The sequence below is a fragment of the Rhinatrema bivittatum genome, chromosome 3 (assembly GCF_901001135.1).
Source record: "Rhinatrema bivittatum chromosome 3, aRhiBiv1.1, whole genome shotgun sequence".
In the NCBI taxonomy this organism is placed as follows: Eukaryota; Metazoa; Chordata; class Amphibia; order Gymnophiona; family Rhinatrematidae; genus Rhinatrema; species Rhinatrema bivittatum.
In genome coordinates, this window is record NC_042617.1 from 63,430,486 (window position 1) to 63,454,725 (window position 24,240).

The 24,240-nt window shown below is 43.7% G+C and overlaps 1 protein-coding gene across 2 annotated transcripts in view; it reads right to left on the bottom strand.

Moving 5' to 3' along the window:
- The window catches only part of HAAO (3-hydroxyanthranilate 3,4-dioxygenase), a 103,100-nt gene that overhangs the window by 26,355 nt on the left and 52,505 nt on the right, over positions 1 to 24,240 (bottom strand). For both annotated transcript variants that reach the window (XM_029593318.1, XM_029593319.1), the window contains 3 exons: positions 16,310 to 16,399; positions 11,627 to 11,670; positions 2,190 to 2,335 (listed from right to left, as the gene is read on the bottom strand). In XM_029593318.1, coding sequence (XP_029449178.1) covers positions 2,190 to 2,335; positions 11,627 to 11,670; positions 16,310 to 16,399 — 280 coding nt within the window. The remainder of the gene's footprint in view (positions 1 to 2,189; positions 2,336 to 11,626; positions 11,671 to 16,309; positions 16,400 to 24,240) is intronic.

A 24,240-nucleotide genomic window follows, 5' to 3' on the forward strand; every position in this document is an offset into this window, starting at 1 on the left:
TCCTTGACTTCTCGGCGGCCTTCGACACCGTCAACCATGTCCTTCTTCTAAAACAACTGGCAAACATTGGATTGTCAGGTGCTACACTAAACTGGTTTAAAACATTTCTAGAAAACAGAGGATATAGAGTCAAAATTCACAATACAGAATCCCAATATCACCCTTCCAACCGTGGGGTGCCACAAGGTTCATCACTTTCACCCACACTCTTTAATGTCTACCTGCTTCCCCTATGTCAACTTCTCTCAAAACTAAGCCTGAAACACTTCCTTTTCGCAGACGACGTACAGATCGTGATCCCCATAAAAGAATCAATCTCAAAAACAATGGAATACTGGGATAGTTGCTTATTAGATATCAAACATCTCCTCACCAGCTTAAACCTCGTCCTCAATGCTTCGAAAACAGAATACCTGCTCATATCACCGGAAAACAACAACACACATCCAAACCCACCAGCCCTCCTTCAAACAACCCACGTAAGAGACCTAGGAGCCCGCTTAGACAACCGGCTTAACCTCAAACCATTCATTAACCAGACCACCAAAGATTGCTTCCACAAATTACATATTCTGAAAAGAATTAAACCACTTTTCCACGCTCAAGACTTTAGAACAATCTTGCAAGCAATAATCTTTTCCAAACTAGATTATTGCAACTCACTACTACTAGGCCTCCCAGCTTCCTACACCAAGCCTCTACAAATGGTTCAGAACTCAGCAGCCAGAGTTCTTACAAACTCCAGGAAAATCGACCACATCTCACCGATCCTCAAAGACCTTCATTGGTTACCGATACCCTACAGAATCATGTACAAAACTATCAATATCATCCACAAGGCTATAAACCAACACACTCAACTCGACCTACAAATACCACTTAAAAAACACACATCCGCCAGACCCATCAGGGAATACTACAAAGAGTCACTCCAAATTCCTCATGCCAAAACCTACCAACATAAATCATTGAGTCTCAGAGCTTTTTCTTCAGCAGGTCCAACACTATGGAACTCTATCCCACCTGACTTGAGACAAGAACCATGCACTCTAACATTTAGGAAAAGACTAAAAACTTGGCTTTTCAAAAAAGCATTCCCAGGCCCTGATTAAAACCTCCACCCTTCAGCACAAATGTATTCAAAAATTGGATCAAAATAAGAATCCACCAACAACAAACTTACACTCAGCACAATATTATCATCACTCACAACTGTGTCATATCTATTCACTTGGGTGTCATATTTATTCACTTGGCTATATTTATTTACTGCGTCATATCTATCCACAGTCATATTCACTCACGTTGTCTCATTTACTCACAACTATGTTACTTGATGCAACTGGCTGATATGTACTCACTTTGCTATACAATTATGTTACTTGATGAAACTGTCTGATTTGTAAATATCTCTTTATACACTTTCTCTCCCCCTTTTCTGATCCTAGTTAATTTTCCCTGTTTTATTGTAACTTTCTCACATCCTTATTATCGTTTTACTGTATTTAAAGTTTCAGTTGGGAAATTTGTTTATTATATTACGCTTTACCCTACACACATTGTTAGCTGTAAACCGGGTTGATGTGATATTAGTCATGAAACTCGGTATAACAAAAATAATAAATAAATAAATAAATAAATAAAATCAATTCCAGTAGGATAGCTGGGTTTAAAAAAGGTTTTGACAAGTGGATTTCCCAGGTCGGTTTGGGAAGCCCACCACTTACTGCCAGGAACCAAGACTGAATAACTGGGAATAGATTTCTCCATCAAGATATGTTGAGTACTTCTTCCATGTGCCCAAATTGGCCACTGCTGGTGACAGGATATGGGTCTTGATGGACCACTGGGCTGATCCAGTATGATATTTCTTACGCCCTAATAAATAATAGCAGTGACTGCTGGTTTTCATGTGATAATAGTCAGTAACTATCCTCTGGATTTTAAAAATCATATAGAAAATAATGCCTTTCATCATTAACTTCAGATACTGGATCTTATCAGTGACTTTTGACAACCCTTATCGATAGTTGGCTACTGTTAATCTCAAACAGATGAGATTGAGATATAATAGCTAAATATCACATAATCTGTGCGAAGTATCCATATCTGAAACCATCATTCTTGTTATTAAATTTGGTGAAGTGAAAGAAGACACATCCTTTTGCAGGCTTAAATCAAATATCTACCTCAGTTTCAAACATGTCTCCAAAAATACTAAGGGATTTCTTCTCCTTTATTTCTAGACGATGCGAATCTATCCAGTTTGCTAAGGAAAATGGATCCATAACCTCCATGTTATTCAAAGGAAAAGGTGTCTCTTTTAACATTTCATCTGCAACAAAAAAAACGTACGAAGATTAAGAATGGCATCTTCAAAAATGTGATATAAAAAAAATTAGAAATACAAAAAATGCAACATTTAAATGATTTTAGGAACAGAATAGACAATTGTTAATAGGGAGGGTAATTTTTATAATACCACAGGTAACTTACGAGACAGCTATGTGCATTAATTATACCAATTTTTATGCTTAATTTATGTGCATAAGATCGCTTTGAAATTTATGTAAAATACCGTGCACAATCTAACCTGCACAAAGTTACACCTACTCTTTATAGGGATAGCTTATGCCTGTGACTCTACACACACGGGTGAATTTTCAAAGAGTTACACAGATCAAAATTAGCATATACATGTGCAAATAGCTTGTACTTGCATACACACATTTTTATAAACATCCAACAATCATGCATATTTTTGCTTTTTTGCACACATGTGCCTGTGTAAAAAAGGAGTGATTGAGTGGAATTCTGGGGCGTGCAAGTTGCTATTTTATATACACAAGTACATGTGGTAACTTATTCACACAATTTTACATCAGCCAATTGTCTCGCGCAATTGATAGCAGACGGGTCTGTTGTCAATTATTGATTGGGTAGCAGATCTGGGTGAAATGGGGAGTTGAGGCTGAAGAACTAGGAGGGTCTTAATGATCTGGCGAAGGACTGGGTGAACTGGTGGAGGAATTGGAAAACTGGTAATTTTTTTAAAATATACCAACTTTTGTGCAGAAATCAGGGTTTTAGGGGAGCAAGTTGTATTTTCGTGTGCTTAATATATATGCACATATGTTTCTACAATAGTTAGGAAAAGCATGCGCGTTCAATACATTGCAATATGCTCTCTCAATGCACTGCAGGTATATATGCATAAGCACACATGCAGTACGCACATATGTTGGGGGAAAGCATACACACATTTTATAATCTGTGTGTACAGTACTAGATCTCCGTGCAGTCATATATGCACGTACATGGGGCCAAGCAGAGTTCTTTAAAAGCTATCGTCCCACTTTTTTAAATCAAAAGTATGCATGTACATCCAAACAGCATCCTATCTCTGTCCCTGAGACACCTCTATTTTGTGTGCACAAAATCATATACAAAACAGGGCTCCAATCATACTTTTATGCACACAAACTGGGGTAGATTTTCAAAGGGATACGCGCGTAACCCCCGAAAGCCTAACCCTGTGTGCGCCGAGCCTATTTATAAAGATGGCCCCAGCCGTCCACTGGACAGGGGGCCGGCCAATGGCACGGTTACCCTGTCACAGGGTAAGGGCAAAGGGCCATCAGCGCCATTTTTATTAGTGGCAGCCGATGGCCCGAGAGCGGGAGATAGCTCCCGGGGCCCACTGGACCGATTTAAAAAAAAACCCACCTGAACCTTTAAAGATGACCCCTTAGCTTCGCCCACCCTCCCGATCCCCCCAAAACATTTTTAAATTACCTGGTGGTCTAGTGGTGGTCCCGGGAGCGATCTCCCATTCTCGGGCCGTCGGCTGCCAATCATAAAGATGGTGCCGATGGCCCTTTGCCCTTACCATGTGACAGGGTATCCGTGCCATTGGCCGGCCCCTGTCACATGGTAGGAGCACTGGATGGCCGGCGCCATAAAGATGGCGGCGGCCAGCCAGTGCTCTTTTTTTTTTTTTTTTTTTTTTTTTAATCTCTGTGGGATTTGAACCTCCACCATCTCCTGGAGACAGAGAAATACTGAGGGACTACAGGTGGCATTTCGTGTTAAGTGGCAGTGGCAGAAAAACTTTCTCTGTTTCCATCTGCTGGAGGGGAGGCAAAACCCAGGACTCTGGACTGATCTGGGTACGTACAGGGAACTGCTCTTTTAAAAATTATCACAGCTGTAGTTCCTGCATTGCAAGAGCACTGTCTGAGGTAAAGCACAATTCCTGCAGCTTTCAGGTTACAAACGTAGCAGCTGGTTATATGTTTCCGTACATAAATTTCAGTCTGCTACATGCATCAAGGAAATGCCAGGCCTAATAATTTATTAAGAACTCGGCGCACAAGTTGATCTGCTCATTTCACTTCATGTCAGTTGCTAGTTTTGTGTTAATTAGTTTCACCCAGCTTCAGTAGGTTTCTTTCTTCTTCCTTCTATTTACAAGAAGGTGGAGGAAAATGAATCCACTTTTTTTGTGTTTTAATAACATCTTTTTTTCCCTCCTGAATTTATTTCTGGAAGCTTCTGTCTTACACGGTATTGGAGCTGTGTAATATTGCTTAGGTCTACTTTTTACTGAAAAGATACCTCCATCAAAATCCATCCTGTACTTCATCGCTGGTGAGGGGGTGACCATCTGAGACTGCTTTCTAGGGCTTCTTGGGACTGCTTTCGGGGGCAATGCCATCAGCCATGAAGATTTAGTTAAAGTACCACCCTGGGCATTATATGGAACCCATGCACACAAGTTCACTTTGAAAACTGGTGTATCTTATCTGCATTTTTGCCACCTATTTAATGCGGGCTGTTACAAAATTACTCCCACAGTCAACTGTGTCTCTTGGCAAGGACGATTTCAAAGCCCTTTCAGAATATACTATACTCTATAATAGGGGCCAGCCAATGGCACGGATACCCTGTCACATGGTAAGGGCAAAGGGGCATTGGCGCCATTTTTTTTTAGAACAGCTGATGCCTGGGAACGGGAAATCTGTCCCCGAGGCCCCCCTGGATCTCTCCCCGAGGCCCCCCGAGGCCCCCCTGGACCACCAGGTAATTTTAAAAGGTTTTGGGAGGTCGATTTAAAGGGTCGGGTGGGTTTGTTTTTTTTTAGTGGCGCGGGCTTCCCTAAATAAAAAGGGTCAGGAGGGTGGGGGAGGCTAAGGGGGGTCGATTTAAAGGGTCGGGTGGGTTTTTTTTTTTTTATTGGGCCATCGGCGCCATTTTAATTAGTGGCAGCCAAAATGCCGCCGATGGCCCGAGAGCGGGAGATCGCGCCGGGACCCCCCCCCCACTGGACCACCAGGTAACTTAACATTTTGGGGGGGGGTTCGGGAGGGTGGGGGAGGGTAAGGAATTGGTTTTAAAGGGTCGGGGTGGGTTTAGGGGTTGTTTTGGTGTGCCGGTTTTCCCGCCCTCCCCCAAATAATTCCCGTGCCCTATTTAACGATACAATACAAATGCCCCTGACGATAAATCGGGGGCATTTGTATTGTATCGTGCACTCTAACGATTTAGGACGATTTTAAAATTATCTGACGATAATTTTAATTGTTCAAAAACGATTCACATCCCTATGGCTAGTCGCCTGGGCATGCGTCCAGGTCCTGTTTAGCTCACAGTTACTTCTGCAATGATAAGTCTGAATACAACTATTTCCAACCATGTATGACGTATTTCAGGGGCCTGGGGTAACTGGGGGAAGTGCAGGTTTTGAGCATCCAGCTGTGGACTGGGCAAACTGGTGGACAAACTGGTGAAAGTGGTCATGAACTGGACGTGCACATGTTATAAAATTCCCTCTCATGCACGTCTCAAGGATGACATTTCCCTGCTAGACTTGTACACATTTCAAATAGGGAGCACACTTACATGCGCCCGGCCTATTTTATAATATGTGTGCAAACCTGCGCAGATATAAAATTGCAGCTCATCTGTAACAGGAGAACAAATTCAGATGAGAAGAAGAAGAATCTGAATCCCCCTGGGAATCATCCTCGCCTGCTGCACATATGTATATTTGGGCACCCTTAAGCCTGCTTTAAAGTTACTGTCTCTGTGCATGTGTACTTTTACATGCAAGAGCATGAGGGTAGAGTCTGAATGGCGTTCGCACTTATGCTCAATCATGGAAGCATATAATTGTGCTGAAAAATATACCCACAAAAACAGTAATTGCAAGTCTGTGCACGCACTTTTACAAACACACAGACCGATGCAGATAGGTGCGTTCTGCATCATGCACAGCTTTACACGCAGCTGTGCTTGCATTTTCTGCAAGTAAACCTCACTGCCGATGCAACAAGAAGTTTTACCCACAGAAAACGTGCAAGGAAAACTGCGCAATGGTCTTAGCGCCCTTGTTTGGAAATCCCATGCAGATCAGGGCATTAGCTATTCTCTCCCAATGCAGAGAGGTGCGCTGGAATAGCTCCCATTTTCCCAGCGCTGGAAACTTAACTCCGCTGGCACTTAAAAAGGGGAGTAAAGGAAAAAAAAAAAAAAAAGTAAGGACTTATCTAGCTAAGTGGCAGAGGCAGCTAACCATGGCCATGATTAGCTGCCATCATCTCCATCAGCCTGTCAGGGATGACACCCCCATCATACATTTTGCAGTCAATTTGCTTTTTTAAACTCCCAATGCATTTGCATAGCATTAGCTTACTGCATCAGGAGTTTAATAAAAATTTAATCTGTATGTTGAAAATCCATCGCACAGTGTCTTCATACACAGATTGCTGCTTTGGGCTGTCAGTTTTCAAAGAGAAAGATTTCCCTTTGAAGACTGACTTAAAGTCTGCGGGTAAAAAATATCTGGAGACTTTATACTTCTGCACACAGTAAGAAAGTTACCTTCATAATTGGGTAAATGTTTAGAGAGTTATGCTGGAGTTGTGCACATAAAAACAGGATATACACACAAAAGCAGCATGTACGTGCATATTTGCTATTTTATAAACCTTGAGAGATGTGTACTTGCAATGTCACATGGAAATTTTAACAGGAAAATAGGGATGGTCTAAGGGAATTCTGGGATGGGGTTGAGAAGGTCACAAGCAAGTTTCTATTTTGTAAGTGGAGTATGTGCATAAAATTATCAAAATTGTAAGAACATTTTTACACTTGCTAATTGACTCACGCAATTGAAATTGCACTTGTCTTTTGTCTGTGATTTTTGGGTGGTGTCGCCCTTCAGGAAAGTGAGCTCCTGGACCACTGTCAGGATGGCATGGCTTGGCTTGTGCGAGCACATACTAGGTCCTGACAGGTGGTGGATGACGGGTTCCATGCTACGGTCAGGATGGGCAAAGATTAGGCAGAGATGAAAGCAGGCTAAGATCAGAGCTGGCAGCATATAAGTTCTTATAAGTCAGGGCAGGTAGCAAACAAAGCACAGTCAAGGGGCCAGGCCAGGTGGGTAACAGGAAGTCAGACCAGAGTGAAGGAAAAGAAGGGCAAGGCGGGTAGTAGACAAAGAGAGGAATGGAGGCAGGAACAGGACAAAACAGGCAAGCAGACTACTAGTAGGAACAGGAGACAGGATCAGGAGCAATGAAAACATCTTGGCAGAGAAATCCATGAAAGGACCTGTTGCAGAGGCATTGGTCTATTGCACTGAGCTTCCTTATATGCTTGGGAGGTGCTGATGTCATCAATGGGTGCCACAGGAAGTCCCATCCACTGGGACTAAAAGGTTCAGAAGCACCTGGTTTATAATAAGTTAGGACCACAGATCAGAGCATGCTGGGACAAAGGGATGGTAAGGAGAGTCACTGGAAGACTATGTGGTGGGCGGAACATTACAGGTGGGAGGTCTGGATGAACTGGTGGGAGTTCAGGGTGAAGTACTGGAGGGCCTAGGTGAACTAATGAAAGTCTGGTTGAACTGGTGAAGGTATCGGCAAAGTGGTGATTCCATGTACATGTGAAAGTTAACATTTTATCGCTGTCTTTTGTTTTCATTGTTTTCAATGACTATTTTAGCACTCTTCAGTTGATATCGTTTTAAAATATCTTTCCTGTCCTCCAGCTCCCATGTTTTTCACTCCCTGTTTGATGTAACTTTTTACCTTCTATATAGTTGTTAATTGGTTTCCCCTGTTCTATTGTAAACCGGTACGATAAGACCGCGTCTTGAGTATCGGTATAGTAAAAGAATTTAAATAAATAAATAAATAAATAAATAAATAAATACATTTTTTCTGAGAGGGGTATTCAGCATAGAGGAATTCTTAACAACCATTTCTGTTTGTAGAAAAAGGTATGCAGTTCTATCAATATTACTGGAAATTCCAACTCCCAAATTAGCTGGCTTTACATCCCTCGTGAGTGCACTTTCTCCACTGCAGCACCAACTTTATGGAACTCCCTTCCTATAGATATCAGACAATATGATTCACTTAACAATTTCAGAAAACAAATCAAGACTTTTAAATTTAATTTAGCTTGAGGTAAATTTTACCTTGGTATTTTGCTTACAATTTTTTTTGTTTTGCCATTTATCTAATTCTATTATTTGTTTGTAAATTTTTAAGTAAGTTAGTTTTAGTTTATTTTATGTCATTTTTAATTGTCTTGTCATTTACTGTTGGTGATTTTATGCTGTTTTACGTATATTCATTTTATTATATTATGTATGTAATTTTGTTTACCACCTAGGTCTAACAGTGTTAAGCGGTTTGTAAATCCAAATAAATGTAAATGTAAAATATGAATTAAAGATGATTTATATTTCTTGTAAAGATTAGCTTAGCATCTAAAAGATACATTTACACATGTAAATCCTTTTGAAAATTACCCCCATAGACGGTAACTTTGAAAGGGGCGTGTGTGCGCACATTGACGCATGTGCATCGGCGAGCACCCAGGGACATGGCTATTTTATGACATATACACACAGATACGCGCATATATTATAAAACTGCATAGGTGCATGTATGTGTGTGCCCTATTTTGCAACTCGGCTCACACAGCCGCAAACATTCGGGAATGAACTGCGTAAGTGGGGGAATTTTATAACGGGCACACGTCCACACCACGACCAGTTTCATCATTTCATCCACCAGTTTGCCCAGTGTAGAGCTAGATCCCCCAACCCTCCCCCGGTTTAATAGCTTGTAGTCCCTCTAGTGACCCCGACCCTTTAAACCCCTCAGAAATGGCTGTATTTATTTTAAGTTACACCTTCTCCATAGCAGAAGTAAAATTAAATGGCACTGTACCTAGGTACGCACCCAGGCACATAACTATTTGCACACATCCCTTGGCCCCGCCCATACCATGCCCCTTTTTAAATCAGATTGAGATATTCAAATATCGGGAGATACACATGCATGTAGGCAGCTGTTAAAATCTGGCGCATGTGCCCATTCCACATCTCCCTATTGTAGCGCATGCCCGACTTTTAAAATTCATCTCATAGTGTGCATGTAAAAAATGTTGTTGCTTTCAGCATATTTTGTCTCTGAATTTCATTTTGTTTTTCTTTTTGTATTTTTCAGGTTATTCGTTTTTGGCAACTCGTGCACAAAGGGGTAGATTTTTTAATAACGGGGCGGATTTTAAAAGCCCTGCTCGCGTAAATCCGCCCGGATTTACGCGAGCAGGGCCTTGCGCGCCGGCGTGCCTATTTTCCATAGGCCTGCCGGCGCGCGCAGAGCCCCGGGACTCGCGTAAGTCCCGGGGTTTTTTGTCGGGGGCGTGTCAGGGGCGTGTCGGGGGCGGGGCCGATTGACGCGGCATTTTGGGGGCGGGACGCGGCGTTTCGGGGGCGGGCTCGGGGGCGTGGTTTCAGCCCAGGGCGGTCCAGGGGCGTGGCCGCGCCCTCCGGAACCGCCCCCGGGTTGCGTCTCGGCGCGCCAGCGGCCCGCTGGCGCGCATGGATTTACGTCTCCCTCCGGGAGGCGTAAATCCGTGGACAAAGGTAGGGGGCGGTTTAGATAGGGCCGGGGGGGTGGGTTAGGTAGAGGAAGGGAGGGGAAGGTGAGGGGAGGTGAGGTGAGGTGAGGGGAGGCCGCTCCGAGGCCAGCGCGCGCTGGCTGCCCAAAATCGGCAGCCTTGCGCACGCTGATCCAGGATTTTATAAGATACGCGCGGCTACGCACGTATCTTATAAAATCCAGCGTACTTTTGTTGGCGCCTGGTGCGCCAACAAAAGTACGCGATCGCGCAATTTTTTAAAATCCACCTCAATATGCACGCACATCCACGTGCTCGCGCTACCCGGCGTGCACACGTTACAAATTCCTGTGCGGCATGCGCAAGGGGGGGTAGAATTTCGCTAATTCGCACGGTGACGCATCATTGGGCTTCCCCAGTTCCCTCCCAGTCCATTCCAATTAAGGAGCGGACTGGGAGGGTACTTCCTTACCCCCTACCCTAACCTCCCTTCCCCTATCCTACCAGTCCCCTATTCCTATCCTAGGTCCCCCCATTTTTTTAACTTACCTTTTGCTCCTGCAAAGGAGCTGTGGCAAGTTGCACGCGCTGGCACAGCAGCAAATGGTTGCTGTACCGGGTGCCTCCAGCCCCACCCTTCCCCGCGGACCGCCCCTCCCCCCCCCCCCGAACAGTCCCTCTGCTGAGGCCCGGCTCTTGTGCATGCAACAGGGTTTACGCGCGTGCCAGGCCCCTTTTAAAATGCGCGTGTAACCCCTGTGTTTTACGTGTGCGGGCCATTAAAAATCGGGCCTAAGAATTGTAATTTGTGTGCGCAACTTGCTGAAAATAAATAATTTGAAAAATGTTACAAATTTTTGTAATTTCAAGTTTTGATTAATTTTGTTCAAACCATACTGAAAATTGACTCATCTGTCATGCTTTACTCATTTTGTTTAAAAGAAATATGCAACTCTAGTAGTTAACAGCATTTTCAGACACTACAGATAAATTGGCACACAGGCACTGCACTACTTAGCTACTCCTTAGAGCAGTGCTTCTCAACCCAGTCCTTGGGGCACATCTAGCCAATCAGGTTTTCAGGATTTCTACAATGAATACGCATGAGATACATTTTCTATCTCATGCATATTTTCATTCTACAATGAATATGCATTGAGGATTTTCTATCTCATACATATTCATTGTTGAAATCTTGACTGGCTAGGTGTGCTCCAAGGACTGGGTCGAGAAGCACTGCCTTATTGAAAGGTTTGATCCATACTCTCCTACTGAGAGTGTTCAATTTAAGCACTGGATTTTGAGCTATATTGATTGATTGAAACTTATTGCTGTAGATCTACTGTATTGACACTGGCGATTTGACTAAGCTGTGTGCTTGTGTTTATGAACTTTATTGTCATATACCACAGTCATTGCTTGCCCAAATCACAATATACCTGGAGAATTTTGTAGGTTTGCACTCTTGTTTATAACTACAGTAAAAAAAAGATGTTTTGGAGAACCCTACAAGTTTGAGGGACCTGCTACAGTTCCTCAGCCCCCTTTCTCTCTGCTACAAATTAGTTGCAGAGAGGGAGTATTACGGAATTGCCCTTTGCTAAAATAAAGTTAAAAACATTATGCAAGGAAAATGCATCACCACTGAAATCATCATAATTTTATAAGGATAAAACTTCCTTAGAAATATGTCTGTTACCTGGATTTGGTTTTCCAGTTTGATACTGTTTTGAGTTGAAAAACCTACAATGACAAAAAAAAGCATGATGTACGTTAACACTAATTTTTCATACTAAATGTTCCCAGCGTTACCAGGTTTTTGTCAGGCTGGTTCGAGCCCTTCATGGTCTTAAAATATGTTGCTCCACTAAACAGATTATAACAAACTGGACCGCTGGAGTGGGAACAATCTTTTGCAAGAGCAATTTCAGAAGTTTGCGACTGAGCTAATTTGCATCTGTAGCAAACTTTCACGGGAACAGTTCACTAATCCATGGGAAATCCAGAATGCCACAGCTAGACTGATTTCTGGACGTTCAGTGCGAGAACATATTACCCCTCTTCTGTCAAACCTTCACTGGCTACCAATTCAGACTTGAATTATATACAAAACATCTCTGCTAATTCCATAACACATTAAAGTTACCAACTGCTCTTTGGATTATGTCATTCTTGAAGCTGTATTGTCCTACTAGAGCACTGCACTCTTCACAAATGACATTACTTGAGGTTCTCTCCTTTCATCAAATTCACCTATCTGGGATTCTCAGGTCAATTTCTTCTGTAGTGGTCCCTGACGTTTGGAAGATCTAAGAGCTTTGTAATGCACTAAATCTTTTAAAAATACAGTTGAAATCCATTTTATTTGAATATTTATTTATTTTTTAACACGGCCGCTGTCGAGTCGGCACCCCATATATATTTTTTGAATACAAGTTCATACACTGTCAAGAATATAAATTGAACGGACCAGAGTGTGTGAGATTCAAAATGTATGCTGTTTCATCCCGCTAGAGATGAGTGTTTGAAGCAAATGCACCGTGGAATATCTGAAGTACATTGCATATTGTGAATGTATACAGTTATATACACCAACATTAATTTAAGTAACACTGGAGAGTGTGATTTGAACATACAAAATTGCCTTCAATCCATCAATCAACTCCTCAACAATCTGAATTTAGTACTAAATAAGTCCAAGACCGAACTGCTCATCATTTCAACTAACCATTCCGACTCCTCGCTTCAGCCCCCTTATACAAGCCAAATCTCTCATGCTAGAGACCTCGGAGTAATACTTGACAATCGTTTAAATTTAAAGAAATCTATTAACAACACAACAAAGGACGGCTTCTACAAACTGCAAGTCCTAAAAAGGCTCAAACCCCTTCTGTTTTTCCAAGACTTCAGGACAGTCCTCCAAGCCACGCTCTTTGCCAAGATCGACTACTGCAACACACTCCTTCTGGGGCTTCCACTCTCTTCCACAAAACCATTACAGATGCTCCAGAATGCAGCAGCTAGAGTCTTGACTAATACAAACCGCAGAGATCACATCTCCCCCATCTTAAGGAACCTACATTGGCTGCCAATAAACTATAGAATCGTACACAAATCCCTCACCATAATCAACAAAACGATCCACAAACAACACCCGTTGGACCTCCAGCTCCCCCTCAAACTCCACACCTCATCCAGACACATCAGAGAATCATACAAAGGATCTCTCCATGTGCCTCCTAACAAAACCTCATGCCACACCGCCACCAAAGAACGAGCCTTCTCGATAGCAGGACCCACTATCTGGAACAGTTTACCGCCAGACCTCAGTCAGGAACCCTGCCTACAAACATTTCGAAAAAACTCAAAACCTGGCTATTTAGCCAAGCTTTCCCATAATCCTTCCACTTTAGGAACTCTACATCTCAAGACTACCTGGCAACATACATAGTGAAACCCTTTAATCATAATGGTTATCTCTCTGTCCTTCTTTCTTCTATTCCCAAGTTTGATCTCCTTGTTAAATGTAACTTTGTCACCTCTGAATATTTTACGGTTAAACGGTTGATAAGAATGTTTACCCCTTGTTCCATGTAAACCGATTTGATATGACACCCGTCATGAAGGTCGGTATATAAAAGAATTAAATAAATAAATAAATAAGACCGGACGGCTCAATGTGGTTACATTGAGCACGTCGACAAAGGCTTGCTGATGCAGTCCTGTTCTCCAAAAATGTATAAATTTATATATTTCTTTGAGCAGACGGTGTTGATTATACATTTCTTGGCGATACCTTTTGTACATATTGGGTAGATAAAAATAATACAGGATTGGCTAAATAGAGATGAACTTAGACCTAAAGGTGAGAGATTGATAATTGCTGTGCAAGACAGTGGACTATGGACAAGATTGTTCACAGCAAACAGAGAAAAAAACTGGAAAAGTAGACACATGCAGATTCCACAGCATAGGAGACAGTTCCCATCCATTGACTGCCTGTGATGTGTTTCCACCAGGTCTGTATACAGAAAGGCACAGTAAGGGAGTATGGCTCATTCACTGGATACTCTGCAAACCAACCAGGGCTTAATATGTAGACACAAAAGAAGTGTAACAGTGAAGTGGAGACAGTGCCAGATGTAACCTGTATGAGGGGGATGTGTCAGGACCAGGGCCGATGCATCCACTAGGTGCATAGGTTGCCTATGGCGCCGAACCTTAGAGGGTGCCAGAGAGGAGTAGAGATTCATCGGGCCACGTGCAATGCGCGCGCGGCCCTGAGAAGCATACAGTGAGCTGTGCGAACGAAGTAGGAGGAGTCGGGCCCAAGACCGGCGGGGGCAGCGCAAACGGGGGGGTGCGCGGTGTGGCGGGAAGAAGGAAGGGGCGGGCACAAGGCAGCAGTCGCCTAGGGCACCCACTAGGACCAGGTGTGAATTCCCCCTTCCAAACACGCTCATACGCAAACACTCTCTTCCTCCTCCTTATCCCAGTGATCTTCCATCCCTAGCCCCCCACCAGTGCTTAACCTCCCCCTGCTTTCATTCACCCTTCAGTGCTCACTGTCCACTGGATTAGGGAGCAGAGGAGCTGTTTTCTGTTCTATCTGCTCCAGGCTTACCCCCTCTGAAAACTGCCTGGAAGGGCAGGGCTAGAGCAGAATACTCCTGCTGTTGATGCCTCTGAAATAGGAAAAGAACTGGGGGGATCTCCACCCAGGCCGTTCCCCTGCAAATTAAACCCTGGTATAAACATTATAAAATCGCTGTACCAGAAAAACATTGGCACAACAACCCTGATAAAAATGCAGAGAAGGAAGAAGTCTGATGATACGTGACATTCCCAGACCAACTGATAAAAAAGCTTGCAGGAAAAAAAAAAACAACCCACAAGAAAAGGCATTGCTAACAGAAATATTAGTGCCAAGTGACTAATCTATATATGGAGAGAGAGAAAAGATCATCAAGGAGCAAGAGGTGCAATTAAAGACCAGGAAAACATGGCAGAGAGATAGGGAAATAATCCTAATAATACAGGATGCCACGGCCTGATTAAAAAACTTGCAAGTGCATCTTGACATGTTGCCTGCATCTATCTCAGAAGGAAGCTCTCTTTAGTACAATTCAAGTATTAAGAAGAAAATTAATAAATTTGAGAGAGTAAGGGGCAGATTTTAAAGAAATACGCGCGCGCGTACTTTTGTTCGCGCAACCGGCGCGAACAAAAGTACGCCGGATTTTAAAAGATACGTGCGTAGCTGTGTGTATCTTTTAAAATCCGGGGTCGGCGCGCGCAAGGCTGCACAAAATCGGCAGCCTTCGCGCGCCGAGCCGTGCAGCCTGCCTCCGTTCCCTCCGAGGCCGCTCCGAAATCAGAGCGGCCTCGGAGGGAACTTTTTTTTTTTGTCCCCCCCACCTTTCCCTCCCTTCTCCTATCTAACCCACCCCCCCGGCCCTACCTAACCCCCCCCCTACCTTGTTCGATGGAGCTACGCCTGCCGCTGGCAGGCATAACTTGCACGCGCCGGTTGACCAGGCCCCGACACAGGCCGCTGTGTTGGGGCACTCGGCCACGTCCCCAGACTGCAGACACACCCCCGGACCGCCCATTTTAGCAAGCCCCGGGACTTACGCGCGTCCCGGGGCTTTGCGCGCCAGCGGCCTATGCAAAATAGGCGTGCGAGTGACCTGCGTGCGTAAATCCGGCAGGATTTACGTACGCAGGGCTTTTAAAATCTACCCCTAAGGTTGTAACCAACACATTCTGGCTTAAGAATGAGTTTAATTCTTAATGAGTGTAATTCTTGTTATGGTCTGTGCAAAACAAAACCTTTTTGGACATATGCCCTCCCTCCCACCCCGAAAAGCTAAAGGCAGAAATTACTAAGACAGAATAACTTTTATCAATTACCACAGGGACTTTTTACGTATTTTGCTTTTTATAATTTCTCTTCTCTGCTACCACTGAATTTTCCTTAAAGTTTTTTTTGTTTGATTTGATGAAATTCATTAAAAAATAAGCAACACAGGAAAAAACAATCCTTTGCCCCCAATTAAGTGTGAAACTACATTTCTTAACAAATATGGAACTACATTTAAAGTTATCTCTTTTCATAAGAATCAGGGTCAAAAAATTTACTCTCCCTACCTTCCATGCAAAAGCATCCGATATGGAAATGAGATGGTTGTCAACACTTATTAAGTACTTTTGCTTTCTTTAATCATTTGGGGATTCCTGAGTTCAAGAATGATGTCAAAGTACGTCGCATTAAATCATAATTGGCACTAAATGGCTCACGCTGGCCTACTTCTGTGGCAAGATCTAGCACAGAAAAATACCAGTCCATTAAATTATAATGTGAAAGAAATTGGACACTTACTCTTGTATTATTGGTACAAGCTGGGTGCCGAGATCCTCACAATAAAACCATTTCTCAAACAACACATCAGTTGACTCTCCAACATAATACCTGTCAAAAGATAATCAAGAATCACTTCTCTCTCTGAATACATCCATTATCTAAAAAAAAAAAATCACTTCGCTGATAGAACTGAATTTTAGATTACTACTGAAATGAAAAATTGATGTATCTTGATTGGTTAATCCAACAATCTTGATTCACAGGAAATGCAAACGACAGTAATTTACCATTGAAGTTTGCCTTTGTTGTCACACTTGCAAAGGCTTTAACTCATATAAGAAAAATGTATTATTTAATTGATTTACATGGCATGACCCATTTTCAGAATCCTCAGTTTAAGCTATAAATCGGTTCATAAAAGGGCTCTTCAAAGAAAGATCTGCAATAAAACACAGCCTGACTGGAGGCCTCAGCAAAAATAGGATTAATATTTGTCTATAATGTACTACTGTTCTTTAGACAAATATATTCATGTGACCCTCATAAAACTTACATTACATTTTCTTATTCAAAATAGTTTTATCATATTCCAAAACCTAATGAGATATTGAATTGAAAAAACAAATCTGTTGACTAATATTTAGGGGGTAATTTTCATAAGCATTTACACACTATGGGTCTGATTTTAAAAAGCATTTACATGCGTAAAACTGGGTTTTACATGTGTAAATGCACTTTACTCGAGTAAGTGGGCTTTTGAAAATTGCTACAATATATGCCATTGAATCGTCCATAGGATTTATTCGCATAAGTGCACTTTACGTGAGTAAATGGCTTTTGAAAATTGCTACAATAGTAGTTACATTTATGCATGTAACTCCTTTGAAAATTACCCCCTATTATTGTAACAGTTTTCAAAAACTATTTACCTCCGTAAAGTGCATGTACATGTGAATATCATCTGGACAATTCAATGGCATACATTGTAGCAATTTTCAAAATCTCACTTACATGGGTAAAGTGCATTTACACGTGCAAAACCTAATTTCAATGGGTGAATTTTCAAAAGGAGTTTTGTGCATAAATGTAGCAAGTTTCAAACTCTATTAAGTTGCCTAAAGTGAACTTATGCAGGTAAATCCTATGGACAATGTAATGGCAATTGAATGGCAATTTTCAAAAGCCCACTTACATGGGTAAATTATATTTAACATTTAAAACCCAATTTTAAGCATGTAAATTGTTTGAAAATCAGGCCCATAGAGTGTAAATGCTTTTTAAAATCAGGCACTTTATGTTTAAGTCATATAAAAAATAGATTGGCCAAGTATAGTAATGTGTTCCCATCCCTGTTTGGTGGTTCAAGACATTTGCAAGTGAAATTTCAAAGGATTTATGCCTGTAAATGTAGCATACTATTGTAGCAATTTTCAAAAGCCATTTACCCGCGTTAAGTGCACTTAGGGGTAGATTTTATAAAACAGCGCGAGCGCGTACTTTTGTTGGCGCACCAGGCGCAAACAAAAGTACGCTGGATTTTAGTAGATACGCGCATAGCCGCGCGTATCTGCTAAAATCCTGGATCGGCGCGCGCAAGGCTGCCGATTTTGGGCAGCCGGCGCGCGCCGAGCCGCGCAGCCTGTCTCTGTTCCCTCCGAGGCCGCTCCAAAATCGAAGCGGCCTCGGAGGGAACTCCCTTTCGCCCTCCCCTCACCTTCCCCTCCCTTCCTCTACCTAACCCACCCCCCCGGCCCTATCTAAACCCCCCCCTACCTTTATCCCTGGATTTACGCCTCCCGGAGGGAGACGTAAATCCACGCGCGCCAGCGGGCTGCTGGCGCACGGAGACGCGATCCGGGGGCGGTTCCGAAGGGCGCGGCCATGCCCCCGGACTGCCCCAGCCTGAAACCACGCCCCCGGGCCCACCCCCGAAACACCGCGTCCCGCCCCCAAAACGCCACGCCAATCGGCCCCGCCCCTGACACGCCCCCTAAAAAAAACCCCGGGACTTACGTGCGTCCCGGGGCTCTGCGTGCGCCGGCAGCCTATGGAAAATAGGCTGCCGGCGCACAAGGCCCTGCTCGCGTAAATCCGGGCGGATTTACGCAAGCAGGGCTTTTAAAATCCGCCCCTTAATGCAGGTAAAATCTATTGACAATTCAATGGCATATATTTTAGCAATTTCAAAAGCCCGCTTACATGGGTAAAGTGCATTTACATGTTGAAAACCCAGTTTTAAGCATGCAAACGCTTTTGAAAATCAAGCTCTTTGGGTGGGGGAACCCCAGGAGTTGTTCTTGTTGTGAACCGTTTAGAAAAAAATGTAGCTTGTTGGATCTATAGTACCATTATGTAGCCACTGGATGGCCTTTGATGTGCTATTGAGCAACTGATGTTTTGTGTTTTTTCAGTTGTGGTAACCCATGAATGTGTTAAGGGTGGCCCCTTAAGAGAGAGAGGAAAGGAGATGATTGGTTGTGGAGTGGCCTGGGAAGATATAAATTCTAGGTCAAATTGGCAGGAACTGCCCTTTCTGAATATGGCGTGGAGGAAAAGAGGGACCTGCAGGATGTAGGGAGACTGGAGTGGCCTGCCTGAGGGCTGTTGGGCCCAGGGACACCCCCAGTATGGAGTGGGGCCCTGCAGGGGCTTCTCCCCCTGAAGGGAGGAGGCCCACGGCCGAAAGAATAGGAGAATCCATTCATCCCCTTCAGGAAATGGCTATGGAGTAGAAGAGGAGATTCCTTCTCTTGAAGAAATGGCCAGTATTTATAAGATGGGGTGGCTCGAGACCAAGGATTACCCCTCTGATAGCCAGAGCATGGAGGAGACTGGGGAAATTACCTGCAAGCTGCTGGAAGGGTGGCGTCAGGAGGAACGAGAAGGGCGAGTATCCATGCAGGTATGAGTATTAAGTGGGGGCATGGAATGAGAAGTGCCTGGGAACTAGGGAGGTGAACCCCATGCACCACAAAGGAAGAGGAGCTTGAAGTTTACTCGTCCATTTGTACGGGATGAGATGACATGTGGAAAACGGATACCTGAATAGAGGGGAATTTGGGGTATTAAAGGGTGTATGCCATACATGTTGGGAGACTGTTATGGGATTCCTGGAGGGAATAACACCATTTTAGGTGGGAAGTGGTATTTCAGGTCCTGGAGTACAATGAATCACTTGATTGTTGGATGTTTTGTCTTGACTGATTATCCCATGAACTCTGAATTTTTCAGTATGATTTGTATGCTGGCCATATGGTATGCATACAGCTGTTGGCTGGGATTTTCCAGATGAATAAAAGTTGAGTGTTTGAAGATACCCTGGAGAATGTTTTGTTTTCCAGGTCTCAAGGGGCCAGCAAAGGGAAGCCACCTTGAAGGGGAAGAGTTCATGGAGGAGAGAGAGAGAGAGAAGGGGTTTATCTTTCCCTTACCAAATCAGGAGAGAAAAGGAAAAAAGCGTTGCTCTTCATGATGCCAGTCTCCAGGGCCCACGTCACATCTACATGACCCAATTTCTGAACCCACAAAGCAAATCAGAAAGACTGACCTGTGCAAAAATCAGGCCTGCGCAAAAACCTGACCTGTGCAAAAACCAGGCCTCTCTTTATTTTATAGGCCTCGTAACAAAGGTTACAATAGCTTATACCGAAATACCTTGGGAACAAATGCTTACTTATAGGTCAACAGTCCCTCAGTGGTTACTATTTAATGAAAATGGTAATACAAGGTTTATTAAAATGAACACAAACTTACTCCTAGCAGAGGAAAGAATGTCTAACTTCAAATGTATTTGCTATATTTTCCCTTTCTGTTCTATTTTTAAAATTGACCGCCCTCTTTCAACCTCCATGTTCCTAGAGATGAATGACCATCGTAGAAAGTAAACAATGGCAGCCATAAATGCTACTGAAGAACGTGTTTGTGATGACTGAAAAAACTGTTGCACTGCTTCAAGGCTTCTCGTAGGTGAAAACAATATACCTATTTATATTAATTATACAATATTTTACCATATTTATTTGATATCTCTCTATCTATAGAGAGGACAATTTTCCATGGAATTTCCCCAGGTAACTAAGCAGTTACCTGAGGAAATTTCCTGGGCTGAAGATTGCTCTCTCCTCAGATGGCAAATGCACGCATGCTGTTTGAAAATGTGCACACCTTTCACGGCAGAAGAAAAGGATGGGAAAGGCAAGATACATACGGGAACTTCATTTTGAAATTTCTACATGTACTTAACTGTGCCTACTTTGCATCTGCTGTAAAGTAGGTGAAAAGTCAAAAGAACCCCTCTGGTCCCCATCAGCCCCATATTTTCAAAGGAAAACTCTGCAGGGGATGCTCCTTTGAGCAGGTTAACTTGCAGGTCTGAGGGAACAGAGTATTGGTGGACATGCCTGCTGCTTGGACACTTTAAATATTGCCACCAGGTTGCTACATTTAGGGGCAGATTTTCAAAGGGTTATGTGTGTAAGATACGCGCCTAACCCTCGAAAAGCTGCCCCCGTGTGCGCCGAGCCTATCTTGCATAGGCTCGGCGGCGTGCGCAAGCCCCGGGACGCGCTTATGTCCCAAGCTTGCAAAAAGGGGTGGGGCATGGGCGGGGTGGGGCCTGAGCCTCCAGGCACAGCAGCCATTTGCTGCTGTGCCCGGGATCGCGGGCCGGCCGTTGGCCGGTATGTGTAAGTTACACCTGCCGGGAGGCAGGCGTAACTTCTTCAACAAAGGTAAGGGGGGGTTCTAGGTAGGGGTGGGGGGCGGAAGGAAAGTTCCCTCCGAGGCCGCTCCGATTTCAGAGCGGCCTCAGAGGGAACGGAGGCAGGCTGTGCGGCTCGGCGCGCTCAGGTTGCACAATTGTGCACCCCCTTGCGTGCGCCGACCCTAGATTTTATAACATGTGCGCGTGACTGCGCGCACATGTTATAAAATCGGGCGCAGATTTGTTCGCGCCGGGTTGCGCGAACAAATCTGCGCCCATGCGCAGGTTTTAAAATCTGCCCCTTATTTTAGGGACACACATACACAAAAAAAAATAATTTTCAATTAGTTTAAGACATTTTTCACTGTTGAAGTGGCTCACAGACTGACAAAGGTAATATTGTCTGTTTTAGTAAATTTGGCTTTAATATTCCCATACTTAATTATATGTATTATCAGGTGTATGACTTGTTCTGGAGAAGAGTAAGCAAAAGAAAGGCAAGATATTATAGAGCCGATGTAATACAGACATAATGAAATTAAAGTGAGGGCGAACCCTCTCATAGCTCACATATTAATTAATGTACTGTGCACAAAGGCTCCTGACTATCAAAAAAGCACCTTGGTTCCCGCTTGTGTGGAGTGTTCAATGTTACTGCACCCGCATACGCCAAAGAGGTTTATATCATACCAATGACTTCATTAGTCATTAGTGCACTACTTACAATGGGACCCAAAGAAGAAGCTACATTTAAAGCACCTTAACACTTAAGGTCGGCTTTCAAAAGGCCTGCGTGTATAAAATCCAGGGTTTACACGCGAGGCCGGGGCTTGCGAGTGCCGTGCAAATTTTCAAAGGGGCCCGGCCACGCGTGTAAACCCCGGTACCCGCACAAGTGCTGGGCCGGGGGAGGGGGGACGGGGATGGACGGGGCGGGACGGAGGCTGGCCGGGACAGCGACCCCTGAGGAGAAGCAAGTAATAAAATAAAAAATATCAGGTGAGGTAGGTTAGCTTTAGGGAGCGGGAAGGAGAGGGGGAAGCGGAAGGAAGGTTAGGTAGGGGGTTAGGGAAATGGGGAAGGCCCGATTGCATCGCTGCGCAGAGTTTACATAAATTCACCCCTCCTTGCGCGCGGATTATAAAATCAACGCGCACATGGACGAGCATGCACGTGTTATAAAATCCGCCCCTTAGAACTTAGCTTCTGTTAGTGGCTACAGATATCTTGCTAGCATGCTGGCCCAAGCACACCAGCAGGTTTCTCCTGAGAGAAGCTATGTCCTCAGCCTTCTATTTATTTATTATCATTTTTTCCTACACCACCTTATCACCCAAAACGGCCGTCCAAAACGATATACAATATGAACAAACAGGAAAATCATACCCTATTAACTCTATCCCTTAAAAATGTCCAACCTGACTAAAAACCTTAGTATATGTTTTAAAGAAATGACCCTCCACCCCAGTCCCCTCTTTTACCCAAACAATGGCCAAAAAAACAGCCACCCCCCCATAAAACAAACAGACCCTCCCATCCCCATCCCCATCCCAGATCCCCTCTACTAGTCAACGAATAGAATTCCACCATCCCCTGATATCCGGATATTTTTTCAAGGGTGTGTGCCACTGCTGAGTCCTGGCACCCTTTACCTGCTTGATTTGCTCTGTAGTCCCTCAAAAATAAAAAAAGTACCCGCATCTGTTTTCCAAAAAGAAAGCACTGTGGAGATCTCTACCCAACCAAACAACAAACTGCCATCCCTTGTAACCTCCTCCCACCCATGCAATCATCTCATTCCTCTGAACCCCCCTCAAAGGACAAATGCCACCATTTCCCGATCCCTCTTCCTACCCTTCAGGTAGCAAAAAGTTCCATCCGTTCCCCAAAATGTTTCTAATGCCAAGCCAGCAGGAGAAGGCAACGTTACCTCTTAGCATCCTGGCTTCCACCCCTTTGGGGGCTTCAGGTCTGAGGCCCCTAGTAGCTGGGATCAGAGAATCACAGGGCGCCAGACCTCTGGGAAGCAGAGGATGGCCAATGTAACCCCAATATTTAAAAAAGGCTCCAGGGGTGATCCGGGTAACTATAGACCAGTGAGCCTAACTTCAGTGCCGGGAAAAATAGTGGAAACTATCCTCAAGATCAAAATTGTAGAGCATATAGAAAGACATGATTTAATGAGACACAGTCAACATGGATTTACCCAAGGGAAGTCTTGCCTAACAAACCTGCTTCATTTTTTTGAAGGGGTTAATAAACATGTGGATAAAGGTGAACTGGTAGATGTAGTGTATTTGGATTTTCAGAAGGCGTTTGACAAAGTCCCTCATGAGAGGCTTCTACGAAAACTAAAAAGTCATGGGATAGGAGGCGATGTCCTTTCGTGGATTACAAACTGGTTAAAAGACAGGAAACAGAGAGTAGGACTAAATGGTCAATTTTCTCAGTGGAAAAGGGTAAACAGTGGAGTGCCTCAGGGATCTGTACTTGGACCGGTGCTTTTCAATATATATATCAATGATCTGGAAAGGAATACGATGAGTGACGTTATCAAATTTGTGGATGATACAAAATTATTCAGAGTAGTTAAATCACAAGCAGACTGTGATACATTACAGGAGGACCTTGCAAGACTGGAAGATTGGGCATCCAAATGGCAGATGAAATTTAATGTGGACAAGTGCAAGGTGTTGCATATAGGGAAACATAACCCTTGCTGTAGTTACACGATGTTAGGTTCCATATTAGGAGCTACCACCCAAGAAAGAGATCTAGGCGTCATAGTAGATAATACATTGAAATCGTCGGCTCAGTGTGCTGCAGCAGTCAAAAAAGCAAATAAAATGTTAGGAATTATTAGGAAGGGAATGGTTAATAAAACGGAAAATGTCATAATGCCTCTATATCGCTCCATGGTGAGACCACACCTTGAATACTGTGTACAATTCTGGTCGCCGTATCTCAAAAAAGATATAGTTGCAATGGAGAAGGTACAGAGAAGGGCAACCAAAATGATAAAGGGGATGGAACAGCTCCCCTATGAGGAAAGGCTGAAGAGGTTAGGGCTTTTCAGCTTGGAGAAGAGACGGCTGAGGGGGGATATCATAGAGGTCTTTAAGATCATGAGAGGTCTTGAACGAGTAGATGTGACTTGGTTATTTACACTTTCGAATAATAGAAGGACTAGGGGGCATTCCATGAAGTTAGCAAGTAGCACATTTAAGACTAATCGGAGAAAATTCTT